Here is a 15,512-nt window from a genome sequence, read left to right as displayed (position 1 = left end):
TATATATATATATATATATATATATATATATATATATATATATATATATATATAAATAGTATACCAGATCATCATTTGTTAGGCAGATATGAGTTGGAGAGGATGTAAGGCTACAAATGTAATTGAAATAATTGACGTCATTAAGGATGAGTAAGGAGCTTATCAACACAAAATAGATGAACTGTGGGTATAGGAAAGTACCAAGAGACTAACGTATTAATTGGTAGGATAGGAAGATATGAGTTATATTAAAAAAAGGGGGGGGGGACTACTTGAGGTGCAGTTGCACGGTAATAAAAAAAGAGCAGGAGCTCGTATACAAGGTAGTCAGGAGTTAAGAGATGCTTATAAACAGCGGAGATGGTGGCGTTAAAACATGCATAAAAAAAATTAACATGATCGTGTTAATTGTGGATCAAAAGTAGCAAGACAAAAACTCAAAATTCCTGATTAAAAATCAACAAAATAACGATATTTACAATGTGGAAAAAAAATAAAGTACGGTGAAGCGTGACACATACTTAAAGGACGCAAATGACGGGAACGCACCTCTGTAAATGAGGCTGGTCTTGATCACAAAGGTGGCAAAATTTGACAGTAGTTATTGTGGCCAGATGTACACAGACTATAATTGGTACTTGTAAGTCTTTACGAAGGGACAATTCACTAATGCTGAGGACATAAGTTAAGATAACGTCGACATTTTGTTTATAAAGGGAAGCTTGTTATTATTATGCATACTCTAACACTCATTCACTCTTTTGTAACTGAATTCCTGGAGAAGGAAAGCATAGCCTCCTACCTACAACTGGCATATTTCGAATTCAACCATAAACGATGTGGCAATTATACTATCCATATGCAAAGCGACCTTTGATAGTAATAATAAAAGTGAGAACTAAATAGAGGGTGGAACAGTCGATCCAGATCTCATCCGAGACATTGTACAGCACGCGCCTCACACGCTCTTACACTGTAACGGTATCTATGTATACATTTTGTATATTGTAATTATTGCTCTCCCCTCACACTGATTACAGGTTCCTGCCTGTATGTACTTGTATCACTCAGTTTTAATTCTTGTAAACTTCTATCACTGAACCTTTTGCTATTTATAGGCCTCTGTCTGCTGAAAAAAAGTTAGTTGCAATTACGCTATCTCTCAGTTACCACTTAGTAAGTGGGGCATCCGCACAATATTAAGGAAGAGAAACTCTTACCCTGAGCTGTATTTCGAGAGTGACAAGGCCTGATTACCAATTGCATTTATTTTTATTGATTACATTTCATAAATTAAATTGAAATTTATGGCCTACTGGTTAACTTTACTTACCTTATATTAGTGTTTACTTTTGGTGGTCACCGATTGAAGGGAAATAAAGCTAAAGAGTTTGGTGATGGATGTAAGCTATATTATAGTGGATCAAGTAAACAAGGTAGAAACGGAGTTGGCATAGTACTGTCAGGTGAGCTGAAAAATGCGGTTATAGAGGTGCATAGAATGAATGGCAGTATTATCAGATTGAAGATGTGTTGTGGAGGAGAGATTCTGAATATTATAAGTGGATAGGCACCACAAGCTGGTTGCACAGAAGATGAGAAGTGAAATTCCTGGAGAGACATGAATGGAGTGATGCCAGAACTGGAAGAATATGAGAGGGTCATAGTGGGGGCAGATTTGAATGTCCATATTGAAAGTGAGAATGAGGCAATTGGTCCGGTGCAGGGGGCCATGGAATTGGGGAGAGAAACCCAGAAGGAGAGAGTGTAGTGAACTTTGCTTTGTCATTTGGCATGGTAATAGTGAACACATTCTTTAAGAAGAAAAGGGAACACCTAATAACATATAGTAGTCGGGGTAGATGCTCCCAGATAGGCTACTTCCTGTATAAAAGGATAAAGCTGGTGGAGGTCATGAACTGCAAGGTTATCCCAGTTGACTATGTAGCCCCCCATCACAGACTGCTATGTATGGAATTAGGTCTAAAAAGGGAAAGGAAAGCTAAAGCTAAAGAGATAAGGAAAATCAAATGGTACAAACTAGTGAGGGAAGGAGATAAGATAAAAGAGTTTAAGAGGAGTGTTTTGGAGGGTATTGATATGGGAATTGAAGATGTTCAAGAAAGGTGGACACAAAATGCAGCAGTAATGAGAAGGCATGGAGAGGAGCTGCTAAGAGAGACATCTAGTATTATATGGGAAGAAAAGGAGAGTTGGTGGTGGAGTGAAGGAATTGAAAAAGTTATAAAAGATAAGGAGGCAAATAAGATGGGAAGAGTCATAGTCAAGGAAAGACAGAGAGAGGTTTAGAGAGAAAAACAAGGTGGTGAAGAAGACAGTAGCCCAAGCTAAAGCAAAGCCATATGATGATGTGTATAATAAGCTGGGGATAAAGGAAGGATTAAATAAGATAATCAAGCTATCAAAGACTAGAAATAAGAGCACCAAAGATATTATACACATCAAACAAATAAAAGATCAAGATAGTGTAGTACTTAGAGAGGGGGAGGACATTATAAAGAAATGGAGAGAATAATTTGAACAGATGTTAAATGTCCAAAATGATAGATTATTAAGAGAGAATGGCCAGGTGAACTTTGGCATGGTAATAAGGTTCTCTAGGTAAGAGGTAACAAATGCACCAAGGAAGATGAAGAATGGGAAGGCAACAGGACTAGACATGATTCCTTTGAAGGCATGGAAAGCATTAGGAGATTAAGGATTGGACATACTGCACGATCTCAAGATAAAACTTTTTGAGCAAGAAAATATACCAAATGAGTGGCGTGGGAGTATATTGATCCCAATCTTCAAAGGGAAAGGTCATGTCCAAGATTGTGGGAATTACAGAGGTATTAAATTGCTGTCCCACAGTTTGAAGATACTGAAAAGGATGATAGATGTCAGACTAAGAGAAGAAGTAGAAATAGGTCAAGAGCAGATGGGATTCATAAAGGGGAGGGGAACAACAGATGGTGTATTTATCCGAGTCTACTAATGGAGAAAATTCTGGGAAAAGCAAAGAGACCTGCATGTGGTATTCATTGATCTTGAAAAGGCTTATGACCGAGTCCCAAGACAAGTGGTATGGAGGAGTCTGAGGGAGAGCAGGGTGCCAGAAAAGTACGTTCGACTGATACAAGAGATGTACCGTAATGTATTTACTAGAGTGAGGAGCAGTGCTGGGGAGACAAAGAGTTTTGAGATGAGAGTAGGATTACAACAAGGGTCATGTGACGGACCGAGAGAGGGTTGTGAACTCAAAGGCAGGATGCAATCAACTGAGTTGTTTATTAAGGAACACTCTCCTTTATATACAAAACCTCAAGGCAACAGGACATAACATGTTCGAGAGACATACAATATTACAGAGCAAAACCGGAGACATGATCATTCAGGTTCTTTTAAGTGCGAGGGAAGAGCTCAGATACAAAGCATAATATATACAAAATAATTATGTACAATTACATGACACACGGTTGGTACATGGCTCCCCCCCTAAAAATGACATACTGTACATGTTAAATAGGGCGCCCTGATCTAGAGAGGCGAACTGTAGGCGGGTCATCTGGCAGATGATAAGCAGGTTTTAGACGATCAATGGAGACCCAGTCTTCTTTGCCCCGAATGTTTAGTAGGAATGCTTTCGGACTGCGTCGGATCACAAGGAAAGGGCCCGTGTAAGGGGGCGTTAGTGGTAGCTTGCTAGTATCATTGCGCAGCAAGACGTGCGTTGCAGAGTGCAAGTCCGTTGGTATGTGATGCTTCGCTGGGGGCTTGTAAGTCTGGCGGCACGGAGTAAATTTTCCCACGACGTGACGTTTGCGCTGGAGATCGTCGGAGGAGGTTGTAGAAGGAAAAAATTCGGCAGGAACGACCAACGGGTCGCCATACACCATTTCAGCTGCCGAGACGTTGAGGGCGTCTTTAGGAGTGGTCCTTAGTCACAGGAGGACCCAGGGAAGCTGAGTAAACCAGTCGTAATCCTTGCAGTGGGACATCAAAGCTGCTTTGAGGGTGCAATGAAAACGTTCAACCATTCCATTGGCAGCGGAGTTGTAGGCCGTTGTCTGATGTAGGGTGATGCCCAGGAGATTTGCTAATGACATCCACAATTAGGAGGTGAAAGTGGTTCCCTTGTCAGAAGTAATATGCTCAGGGATGCCGAATCTTGAAATCCATCCAGAGAGTAAGGCAGATGTACATGAGGCGGACGTTACAGTTTCTATGGGAATGGCTTCAGGCCAACGAGTGGAGCGGTCGATGACGGTAAACAGGTAACGATGTCCTTGTGATGTGGGTAGGGGGCCTACAACGTCGACATGAATGTGTGCGAAACGACGCTGAGGTTGAGGAAAGGAGCCCACTCCTGAATCCGTGTGTCGATGTACTTTGGAAGTTTGGCAAGAAGTACAGGCGCGGACCCAATCCTTAGCATCCTCAGAAATGCCGTGCCAAATGAACTTTCCCTTCAGCAGCTGTGTAGTAGAACGGCACGAGGGATGTGAAAGGCCGTGAATGAAATCAAACATCTGTCGGCGCATGGGAGCAGGAATCCAATGTCGCGGTCTACCAGTACTGACGTCACAGAGGAGGGTGGTGTTGGAGTCTTCGAGGGGAAAGTCTTCCCAACAGAGGGACGTGCAGGATGTCCTACAAGCTTGATACTCTGGATCCTGTCGTTGGGCTTCAGCCAGGGCGTTGTAATCAAATCCCAGTTGAACGGCAGCCAACGTGTTTCTTGACAAGGCATCGGCAACGGGATTCATTTTCCCAGGGACGTATTGGAGGGTACAATTGTATTTAGCTATGGCGGAGAGATGTCGGCGTTAACGGGCGGACCAGGCGTCAGACTGTCGAGTGAAGGCGTGCACCAGAGGCATGTGGTGTGTGCGAATGACAAAGGGCGTACCTTCTAAGAAATGGCGAAAGTGACGGACAGCCAAGTGCATCGCCAGCAATTCTCGATCGAAGGTAGAATAACCCGATTCTGCCTTGGACAGTTTTCTGCTGAAGAAGGCCAATGGGCGGGGCGAGCCTTTGACCACCTGCTCGAGTACTGCACCAATAGCGACGTCGCTGGCATCGGTGGAGAGAAGGAGAGGGGCGTGTGGGATAGGAAAAGTGAGAGCCGCAGCAGTTGATAGGGCCTTCTTTGCATTGCAGAAGGCTGCTTCTTGAAGGGGACCCCACTTCAGGTCCTTTGGCTTGCCCTTGAGGGAGGCGTAGAGGGGAGCAAGAGTGGCGGGAAGGGGTGGCAGAAAACGGTGATAATAGTTGATCATGCCCAAGAATTCCTGCAGAGCTTTGATGGTCGAGGGTGCGGGGAAGTTCTGAATGGCTGCTACCTTCTCAGGGAGGGGATGGACTCCTTCAGGAGTGATACGGTGCCCTAAGAACGACACTTCGTTGGCGCCAAAGGTACAATTGTCGTACCGGACTACAAGGCCGTTTGTTGTAGGCGGTCGAGCACGATGCGCAGGTGACGGAGGTGTTCCTCTTTTGAGGAGGAGAACACAAGTATGTCGTCCACATAACATACACAGAAAGGGAGGTCCCCTAAGATGCCATCCATAAGACATTGAAACGTTGCCCCAGCATTACATCCAATTCCGTACTTGCAGGCGTTAACTTCTTATCAAAACACCGGAATAAAGCTTCAGGCAACATAAGTGACATGCAAGTTAAATACATTAATTGTAAAAAATCTTTCACGGAGATGTTATCCCTAGTAACCCAAGCGGAATTACCTAAAATGTCCTGATATTCATTAAGCCTATCAGCTATGAGAGCTGCTCTCTCAATAACATTAAGCCGATTCATAGTGGCTTGATTAAGTGTATTTCGTAACGTTAATACTACATCCAAGGCTTCCTCACCCCCATAGACCGCACGTAACCTAACTTTGAAATCATCCCAGGTAACTGCTTCTTGAAATGAAACACCTCTTAAATATGCACTGGCATCCCCCTTAGAAAAATCTATAAAACTTTTAGCTTCTTGTAATTGTACAAAAGGGTCTATGATTTGTTTGGCATTTAAATGGGCATCGACAGATGAAATCCATGACTCCACATTTTGTGGCAAGAACCCATTGACTCGACCTTGAAAAGGAAGGATTGCTGACCTGGCATTTACAAGCGTCACAATTGGAGGAGGATTAGTCTGGCCTACGCCACTAGGTCCAGGGGTAGGGCTCACAGGGGGAGTCATGACTGCTGTATTTCTTTTCCTATCTCTTCGACCCCTTGCAATTCTATCAAAATATCTATATGAATACAGACGTCCACTGTGTAAACGCATATGTATAATAAAATTCCCCAAACAATGTTACTAATCCCAAGACATTTCCCGAGAATTTCTGAAAGAAAAAGGAATTAGCACAAAGAGAGAAAAAATTCTAGATGAGAATTCGGAGTTGAACAAAGTTTCCTTTAATGAAAGGAAAATAAAAGAATAGCAAATCACTCAACCCAGTAATAATCGACTAACGACTCGTGATAACTACACTTCACTGCCCCAAAATGGAATGAATTCAAAAATTTGTACTTAGCTTATATATGGTTCTGTGTGATGACGACACATCCTCTCTCTCTCTCTTGATGTTATGTTAGCGATGTATCGTTCGAGTTTCCGTTGAATGTAGTGCTTCCTGGATATGTTTTATAAACGTCGAACGTCAGTCCTTGGGTTTCTTAGGATGTTGATTGAAGATCCAGTTCATCAGTTTGTATTCATAACATTCATTAAATGTTATATATTTCGATGGACTATATTACTTAGTCAAAATTGTAGATACATGTAGATAACGTTGAGTTCTTGAAGATCTTTCTCTGGTCTTACAGCTTTTATTTTGATGTCTTGAAGATCTTCCTCTAATTCTTAGAGTTTAATATTATAGTTATTTGAAGATCTTTCTCTGATTGGTAGAGTTTAACCGCTGCCACCATTTATAAGTGTGCTACTTTTATAAGCACACATTGAGTATGTGTTGTTTAAGATGTGTAAGGCTGGATAACGAAGTACATCTTATTAGCTTTAAAAGCATTTATTGTCTAAAAACAACAGAGTTAAACATCTCCATCATAGGAGGGAGCTGGTTTGGTCGGATGACCAATTCTGGTGAAGTATAGATATGAACTGATTAAATTATCGATATCACAGATATCGTATGATTACTTGATGTAGCATTTATAACACAATCTCGGAAGACACCTGCATTCGGTGACGTCACAAACTTTCACACACTGATGCATTGGTGTTGACATTTAAGAAAAATGTTACATTGCCGAGGCTGCATTGTGCATCCTGTTTATGATTTCACATGACTACAGCGAATCTCATGGCAAGCATCTTCATCCAAAATGACATATTACGTCATGTGTTTTAAACGTGTAATAACAATTATATAATTTATTACGTATATATATATATATATATATATATATATATATATATATATATATATATATATATATATATATATATATATATATATATATATATATATATATATATATATATATATATATATATATATATATATATATATATATATATATATATATATATACGTAAAAATCACATGGAAACGATGCTCAGATGCAGAACCACATGGGAAAGCAAAAAAAGTAAATCAGTTAGGGCTTAATATTGTCTTTTCTATTTTCATCTTCTGTTTGGATCTTTTCCATATAAAATATATATATATATATATATATATATATATATATATATATATATATATATATATATATATATATATATATATATATATATATATATATATATATATATATATATATATATATATATATATATATATATATATATATATATATATATATATATATATATATATATATATATATATATATATATATACATATATATATATATATATATATATATATATATATATATATATATATATATATATATATATATGTGTGTGTGTGTGTGTGTGTCTGTGTATGTGTGTGTTTGTTATGAAATAAACAATAAAATGTATATCTCTCTACGTATCGTACTTACTGATAGGCGACAGTAAGATTATACTACACGTTTTTAACGTATTCCCACAAATAAAGTTTATAAATTGTGGTAAACCATGCATGATTTCTTAAATCTCATTATAATGAAACATAATTACTGGAAAACCTTATTTAGGCTACAACCATCTAGATATTCAAACAACTCAATTTACTAAATGACATGCTGCGAAATATATTTCCTTGATTATTGTAGGTAGTAGGCTGGCCAGGGCACCGGCCACCCGTTGAGATACTATCGCTAGAGAGTTATGGGATCCTTTGACTGGCAAGACAGTACTACATTGAATCCTTCTCTCTGTTTAAGGTTCTTTCCCTTTGCCTACATATACACCGAATAGTCTGTCTTATTATTTTCCATATTCTCCTCTGTCCTCATACAACTGAAAACACTGAGATTATCTAACAGTTCTTCTTCACCTCAGGTGTTCTTTACTGCGCTTTTATTGTTCAGTGGGTACATTTCTCTTGGTAAGGGTAGAAAAGACTCTTCAGCTATGGTAAGCAGCTCTTCTAGGAGAAGGTCACTCTAAAATCAAACCATTGTTCTCTAGTCTAAGGTAGTGCCATAGCCTCTGTACCATGGTCTTCCACTGTCTTTGGTTAGAGTTCTATTGCTTGAGGGTAAACTCTGGCACACTATTCTATCTAATTTTTCTTCCTTCTGTTTTGTTAAAAAAAATTATAGTTTATGAAGAAAATATTTCATTTTAATGTTGTTACTGTTCTTGAGATTTTTTATTTTTCCTTGTTTCCTTTCCTCACGGGGCTATTTCCCTGTTGGGGCCCCTGGGCTTATAGCATTTTGCTTTTCCAACTAGGGTTGTATATTTGCAAATAATAATGATAATAATAATAATGATAATAATAATAATAATAATGATAATAATAATAGGCGAAACCATTTAGTTAAACATGTATATAACTTATATTTAATTTTTTCACACTAATATTTTTCTTATGTTTCATTTATTAGTTGCTAAACTTCTTTTTTTTTTGTTTTCAAATGAAATCATGATAAATACCGATATAAGGCTATAAAAGTAGAGAGTTAATTTACAAATCACATTATCCCTTGCTTCTGCACTTGGAAATCCTGCCATCAGTGGGGAACATTTATATCACTTTGCCGCAGATGTTTCTAAAATCATTATTGTAATTTTTTTTACAATTATAGCAACTAAAATAGATCATTTAACAGGGAAATGTCTTCTGTAGCTGTACAGTTAATCACTAGTAGTTATTATCAGACAGAAATGATGAAAATTATTCGAATAAAATATCGTAACTGGCAACTTCACGGGAAACTCGCAAGCATAACGCTTTTCTTTCAAAAATCACGTCCATCCCTCAGTAGATACTGACCTGCGATGCAGATATTAGAGCAAATTCCCCCACTAATAGTCTATGCCTGGTAATTCCTTGGTTGGGTGAATAATGTTACGTTTGTATCATTGATCGATACCGAAGTCAAAGCTAAAGTAGAGTCCGAACGGTCAGTTAATAAATGCTCTAAGGACATCGCTCCCTCCATCGTTCAGCATTCTCATCGAATTCTCCCTTTCATTTAAATTCTCCTTTCGCCACTCTGTGGTTCACTGTATATATTTATTCCGCTCCCTCAGAGCTACAATTTTATGTATTTACCATTTCGCTACCTATTTCTATTGACTTGCATTTCAAGCATTTGTACGTGTGAAAAAAACCCATATTGTGGCGGTTAGTTCAAGTCAGATTGGCTCCTGCGCGCATGCTACTTTTCCGTCCGCACCTTGTATTATATTTTTGCACATGATTGAATAAACCGTCAGTTGTTGTTGGTGATAGTTTGTCTCACTGTCCTTACAACTGGTGACCCCGGAGTTGAAGTAGCATCAGCGGTTTTGGCTTTGCCATTAACGGACTTATTACAGCCGTGCTACCTTCTTTTACTCCGTTACCTTAGGCGTGAGCTTCGGCCTTTGGTCCTCCCACACCTCGGTGCATTTATAAGGCAGTAGGATGAGGTTAACTGACATATCAACTTCCCACCTCTTCGCCGACTCGTCGACTGACCACAATGGCGGATTCAACCCACCCATCACGCCCAACGGCCTCGCCTCCATGCCCAAAGTCAAACTGCCGCCGTTTTCTCAACACAAAACCGCTTCCAGGTTCCTGAGAGCGGACGTACTCTTCCGAGTCGCTATGCTCAGCGACTCCTGCGCCGAGGCCGACATCGTTCTCACCTCCATCCAAGAGGAAGTATTTGACAAGATTTCCCCATGGCTCGACGCCCGGGCTCGCCAAGTTTCCTACGACGACCTGAGAACGAAGCTCATTGGTATATACTCACTCTCCGTTTCAGCAAGGGCACAGAAAGTTCTGGACCTCGCCGGCAAACCCTTGGGTGACACCTCTCCTGTCGAGGCATGGGACGAGTTGAACGGCCTGTTAATTCTTCCCGAGACCGACAGCAACGGCCGACAGCACTAGATTACGGTATCTCGCGAGATTTTCCTTCGACGCCTGCCGCAGGACGTAAGGACCCAATTGACGGACGCCGACACACTTCAGATGAACAAACTCCTGTCGAAGGCTCAGAAGCTCCAGGAGGCCTCCAAAGCATCTCGCCTCGGGGCATCCATCATCAGTATCGTCTTTGTTCTCCTCCTTTAGCTGCTCTTCCATATACTCTTCATCAATGCCTCCTGAGGACGACGACGAGATCAACGTTCTGGCAAGGAGGAAACCACCGCAACCGACACGTCCGAACCCTAGGCCTAATCCAGCATGGTGCTTCTACCACCAGCAGTTCGGCAGCAACGCCAAGAAATATAGGGCACCATGCAATTTCCCTAGAAGATAACGCCATAAGAAACCACCTACCACCATCGCAGCTGCAGGAAACCAAAAAAAGAATGGTTTTTATATCCTCGACACCGTCTCCAACCACAGACTCATGGTCGACACCGGCGCTATGCAGCCAACGTTCCCGCCGTCACAAGCCGACCTAGACCGTGGTCCCAGCAAAGACGCCCCCTCGCTCGTCGCCGCCAACGGGTCTCCCATACGGTGTTATGGGACTAGGATCATCAGGATATCTATCCTGGGCCATCCGTATTTCTGGCCCTTCGCCATCGCTGACGTCAGTCGCCCCCTCCTCGGTGCAGATTTCATCGCTCACCACGGATTACTTGTCGACGTTGCCGGGAAACGCCTCATCAATACAGGAACCTGCCGGTCCCGCGCCCTGAGAGCCGGCCCTGCCACAATGTCCGTATCCCCTGTAATGACGCAGCTCTACACCGACCTTCTGCAAGAATTTCCTGACGCTTTCAAGCCCGAGCTCTGACAATAGCCGGGATCCCCCTCCAAGCACGGGATCTACCGCCACATCACGACGACGGGACCTCCTACAAAAACCAAATTCCGACGCTTCCCACCCCAAAAGCTGAGGGACGCCAAACGCGCCTTTGAGGACATAGAACGCATGGGTATCTGTAAGAAAGCATCGAGCCCCTGGGCATCTCCCCTACACGTGGTAAAGAAGCTTGACGGGACCTGGAGACCTTGCGGCGACTACAGGCGCCTCAACCTCATCACAACGCCCGACCACTACCCTCTGCCCAACATGCAAGACCTGACGAATGCGTTGCATGGCGCAAAATACTTCACCAAGATGGACCTTCTCAAGTCTTACTTCCAGGTCCCCGTATTTCCAGAGGACATTCCGAAAACTGCCATTGTGACACCGTTCGGATCCTACACCTTCGCATACTCAACCTTCTATACGCAATGCAGGGGCGACCCTCCAAGGCCTAATGGATAGCATCCTGGGCGACCTACCATTCTGCGTCTGCTACGTCGACGACATCCTGATATTCTCAAGGACCAAGGAGGAACACCGGAGGCATTTCCGCACCATCACCAAACGCCTGCAGGAGAATGGCCTATTTGTACGTTTCGACAAATGCACATACGGCGCTAAAGGAGTGGACTTTCTCGGTCATCGCGTGTCCTCGATTGGGGCAAAACCCATGACAACCAAGGTGGACACCATCAGAAAGTTCCCGACACCTACGACCACCCACCAACTTCAGGAGTTCCTGGGGATGGTCAATTACTACAGGCGCTTCATCCCCAACATCGCACAGACCCTGACACCCCTCGACGACGTCCTGAAGGGAAAGGCGAAGAAACTTGAGTGGGGTTCCCCACAACAACATACATTCATTGGACAAAGGACGCCCTCACCAACGTCAACACCTTGGCTCATTTCGTCGACAATGCCCCTCTGCGACTGACGACCGACGCCAGCAACGTCGCCTGTGGGGCTGTGCGGAACAGCTCGTTGAAGGTTCTCCTCGGCCATTGGCATTCTTCAGCAGAAAAATGAAACCCGCAGAAACAGGATACAGCACCCTCGATAGATAGCTCCTCTCCGTCTACCTCGCCGTCCGCCACTTCAGGCACATTCTGGAGGGCACACCCTTCACCATCGCGACGGACCATCAACCCCTCGTACACGCCTCCACAAAATCGACAGACGCATGGTCCTCCCGACAGCAACATCATCTCGCAGCAATCGCTGAATTCGGGTGCACCATAAGCTACGTTTCCGGAAAGAAAAACCCAGTCGCAGACCCCCTTTCAAGGATTGAAATCGACGCAATCCTCCTGGGAATTGACTATGCCAACCTCGCATCCAAGCAGCGCACCATCCTAAAGGCACAGGATCACCTGACGGGGCCATCTGTGCTCAAGATAACTGCAATTCATCTCGGGCCAGCAGGAGTAACTATCCTCTGCGACACCAGCACCGGCTGCCCACGCCCCTGGATTTCGGCTTCCTGCAGAAGAAAAATATTCAACGTCATCCATTGACTTTCCCACCCCTTGGGACGCACCACTGCTCCCCTCCTGTCTGAAAAGTTCATCTGGCCACGGCTCAAAAAGGACGCCCGGGAATGGGTGAAGACATGCATCAATTGCCAGAAGAGCAAGATATGCCGTCACACCCAATCGGGGATATGTAATTTTCCCCAACCGAAAAGACGTTTCGGTCACATCCACATCGACGTCGTGGGACCTTTGCCGCCTTCGAGATCTGCTCGCTACCTGGGGACAATCATCGATCGCTCCACGAGGTGGTTGGAAGCATCACCGATGACCGAAGCTACGACCCAAGCATGCGCTAAAGCCCTTTTCTCAAGCTGGGTGAGCAGATTTAGCGTTCCTGACGACATCACGACAGACAGAGGCCCCGCTTTCCTGTCAGAAATATGGTTCGCTCTGGCAAACCTGATGGGAACGACACTCCACAGCAACACGGCATACAACCCCGCAGCAAACGGCATGGTCGAACGAACTCATCGCGCCCTCAAGGCGTCCCTGATGGCGAGCTGCACTGACGGGGACGGGAAATCACGACATATTTGGGTACTTCTCTGCCTTAGCACCGTCCCTTACGCAGATGGCGAGCCATCGCCCGCTGAAAAGGTTTACGGAGAGGTGATCGCAGTTCCTGGGGAATTCTTTCCCACATCAACCGACGACATGCTGCTGGATCATCTCAGGGACATCGCCAGAAAGTTTAGGCCATATCTTAAAACTTACCAAGACAAATCTAAGCATTCCAAGCCGAGAAACTTCGACAACTGCGGGTATGTTTTCATCCGTGTTGACGCTCATCGATGGCCGCTAACCAGACCCTATCGAGGCCCCTACCGAGTAATCAAGAAAACGACGAAAGCCTTCCTTCTCGACGTGCATGGCTAAGAGGACTGGGTCTCAATAGACCGCCTGAAACGGGCGTTTCTCAAAGGAAGCGACATTGCCTCCGCGGGACTGGACAGATCCAGAGTGCCATCTCAAAACAAGGCGCCTAATGAGAAGAAAAGCAACAAACAACGACGAGAGGTAGCGATCCGTACGCCGACCACTGACGCGCCCCTCCGTTCAGGAACAAGAGGAACCCTCCAACGCCCGAAACGATACAAAGATTAATCTCATCAGCCCTCTACGCCACCTGACGTCTTGGGGAGGGGGGGTACTTTTAAGGACATCACTCCCTCCGTCGTCCAGCATTCTCATTGAATTCTCCATTTCATTTAAATTCTCCCTTCGCCACACTGTGGTTAACTGTATATATTTATTCTGCTCCCTCAGAGCTACAATTTTATGTGTTTACCATTTCGCTACCTATTTCTTTTGACTTATATTTCGAGTATTTGTACGTGTGAAAAAAACACACGTATTGTGGCGGTTAGTTCAAGCCAGATTAGCGCCTGCGTGCATACTACTTTTCCGTCCGCACCTCGTATTATATTCTCGCACATGTTTGAATAAACCGTCAGTTGTTGTTGGTGATAGCTCGTCTCACAGTCCTTACAATGCAAATATCAGAATGATCAACCCACCCAACTTGTCTGTTGAATTTTGATGCATTCACGGTTGATGATAGAGTATGATAATCAATATTTATTTCCACATTACTGGAAATATACATCGGTAATGTTGGTAGTCCGGTGTTGAGCAAAAACTTCAAGATTTTTTTGTTTTTATATTTTGAACTAGTTATTATTCTTTGAAATAATTACTTAGAATTCTTATTAATATCATAGATTTGATATGTGTGTATCATGTGCTAGCTTTATTTTGTTTGATAGAACTTTCAATGTAGGAGAAAAATAATTTTTTTAGATAAGTGTTATAGTTGCCGGTTACTGAATTTCTAACTAAATCCTCTAAACTTGTATCATTTTTGACGACAACTGTGCTATGAAAAATAGTTTTCTTATGGTGTTCGTTTTCCCAAGAAAAAAATCTTCTTAATTATACAGTATAACGTCCCTCTCTCTTTAAACTACTTTCATTTCGAATTTGAATATAAATATGAATAACTGGACATATTGATTGTATGTGAGTATAGCATTTTATCTCTTTCTTACAAACGGAGAATTTCATGCGGATAATAGTATGATACGCTTCCATAAATGAAATCAAAATTATGAATCGTTTTCATAGAAGGAAATCTCAGTTTTATGAAGGAATTACCGGATCCTAAAAGTTCTGTGATCTTCTCTGTATTGTATAATTATTGTTACGAGATATTAGAACATGGAAGCCAAATAAGGAATAAACGATTTTATTTACTAATGAATACAGCTTACTTCTACTTTTGGTGGGATATTTCTCCTGCTAATTCATGAGGTTAATAGCAATTATAGGATCTCTGTCTATTCTCTTCACTAAAAACTTAGATAAAACACGTCGACGTTAGCTCATAAATATTCACTTCCCCTTAATTACCGTAGTTGATGAATCTCTTATCGAATTTTGATCGTCTTGATGAGTCCATTAATCTTCCAAGGATCTTCACGACAATAATTCGTATTATTTAGAATCTTTAATTCAATTGCAACAAAAAGCAAACTCTGTTCTGTTTTCATTGTGAGTACGAGTGTCTGTGTGTGCACG

At 42.5% G+C, this 15,512-nt stretch overlaps 2 protein-coding genes across 2 annotated transcripts; both read left to right on the top strand.

Moving 5' to 3' along the window:
• The first annotated feature begins 1,794 nt into the window (after positions 1-1,794).
• LOC137617513 (uncharacterized) lies at positions 1,795-2,310 on the top strand. The gene has a single exon (XM_068347532.1). The coding sequence runs from the start codon at positions 1,795-1,797 to the stop codon at positions 2,308-2,310; it is 516 nt and encodes a 171-aa protein (XP_068203633.1).
• Positions 2,311-13,199: 10,889 nt separating this feature from the next.
• LOC137617512 (uncharacterized) lies at positions 13,200-13,811 on the top strand. Its single transcript, XM_068347531.1, has one exon. It carries the CDS (start codon positions 13,200-13,202, stop codon positions 13,809-13,811), a length of 612 nt encoding a protein of 203 aa, XP_068203632.1.
• The last annotated feature ends 1,701 nt before the right edge of the window (positions 13,812-15,512 follow it).

This window comes from Palaemon carinicauda, chromosome 23, assembly GCF_036898095.1.
Source record: "Palaemon carinicauda isolate YSFRI2023 chromosome 23, ASM3689809v2, whole genome shotgun sequence".
In the NCBI taxonomy this organism is placed as follows: domain Eukaryota; kingdom Metazoa; phylum Arthropoda; class Malacostraca; order Decapoda; family Palaemonidae; genus Palaemon; species Palaemon carinicauda.
This window is presented reverse-complemented; position numbering and strand designations above follow the sequence as displayed.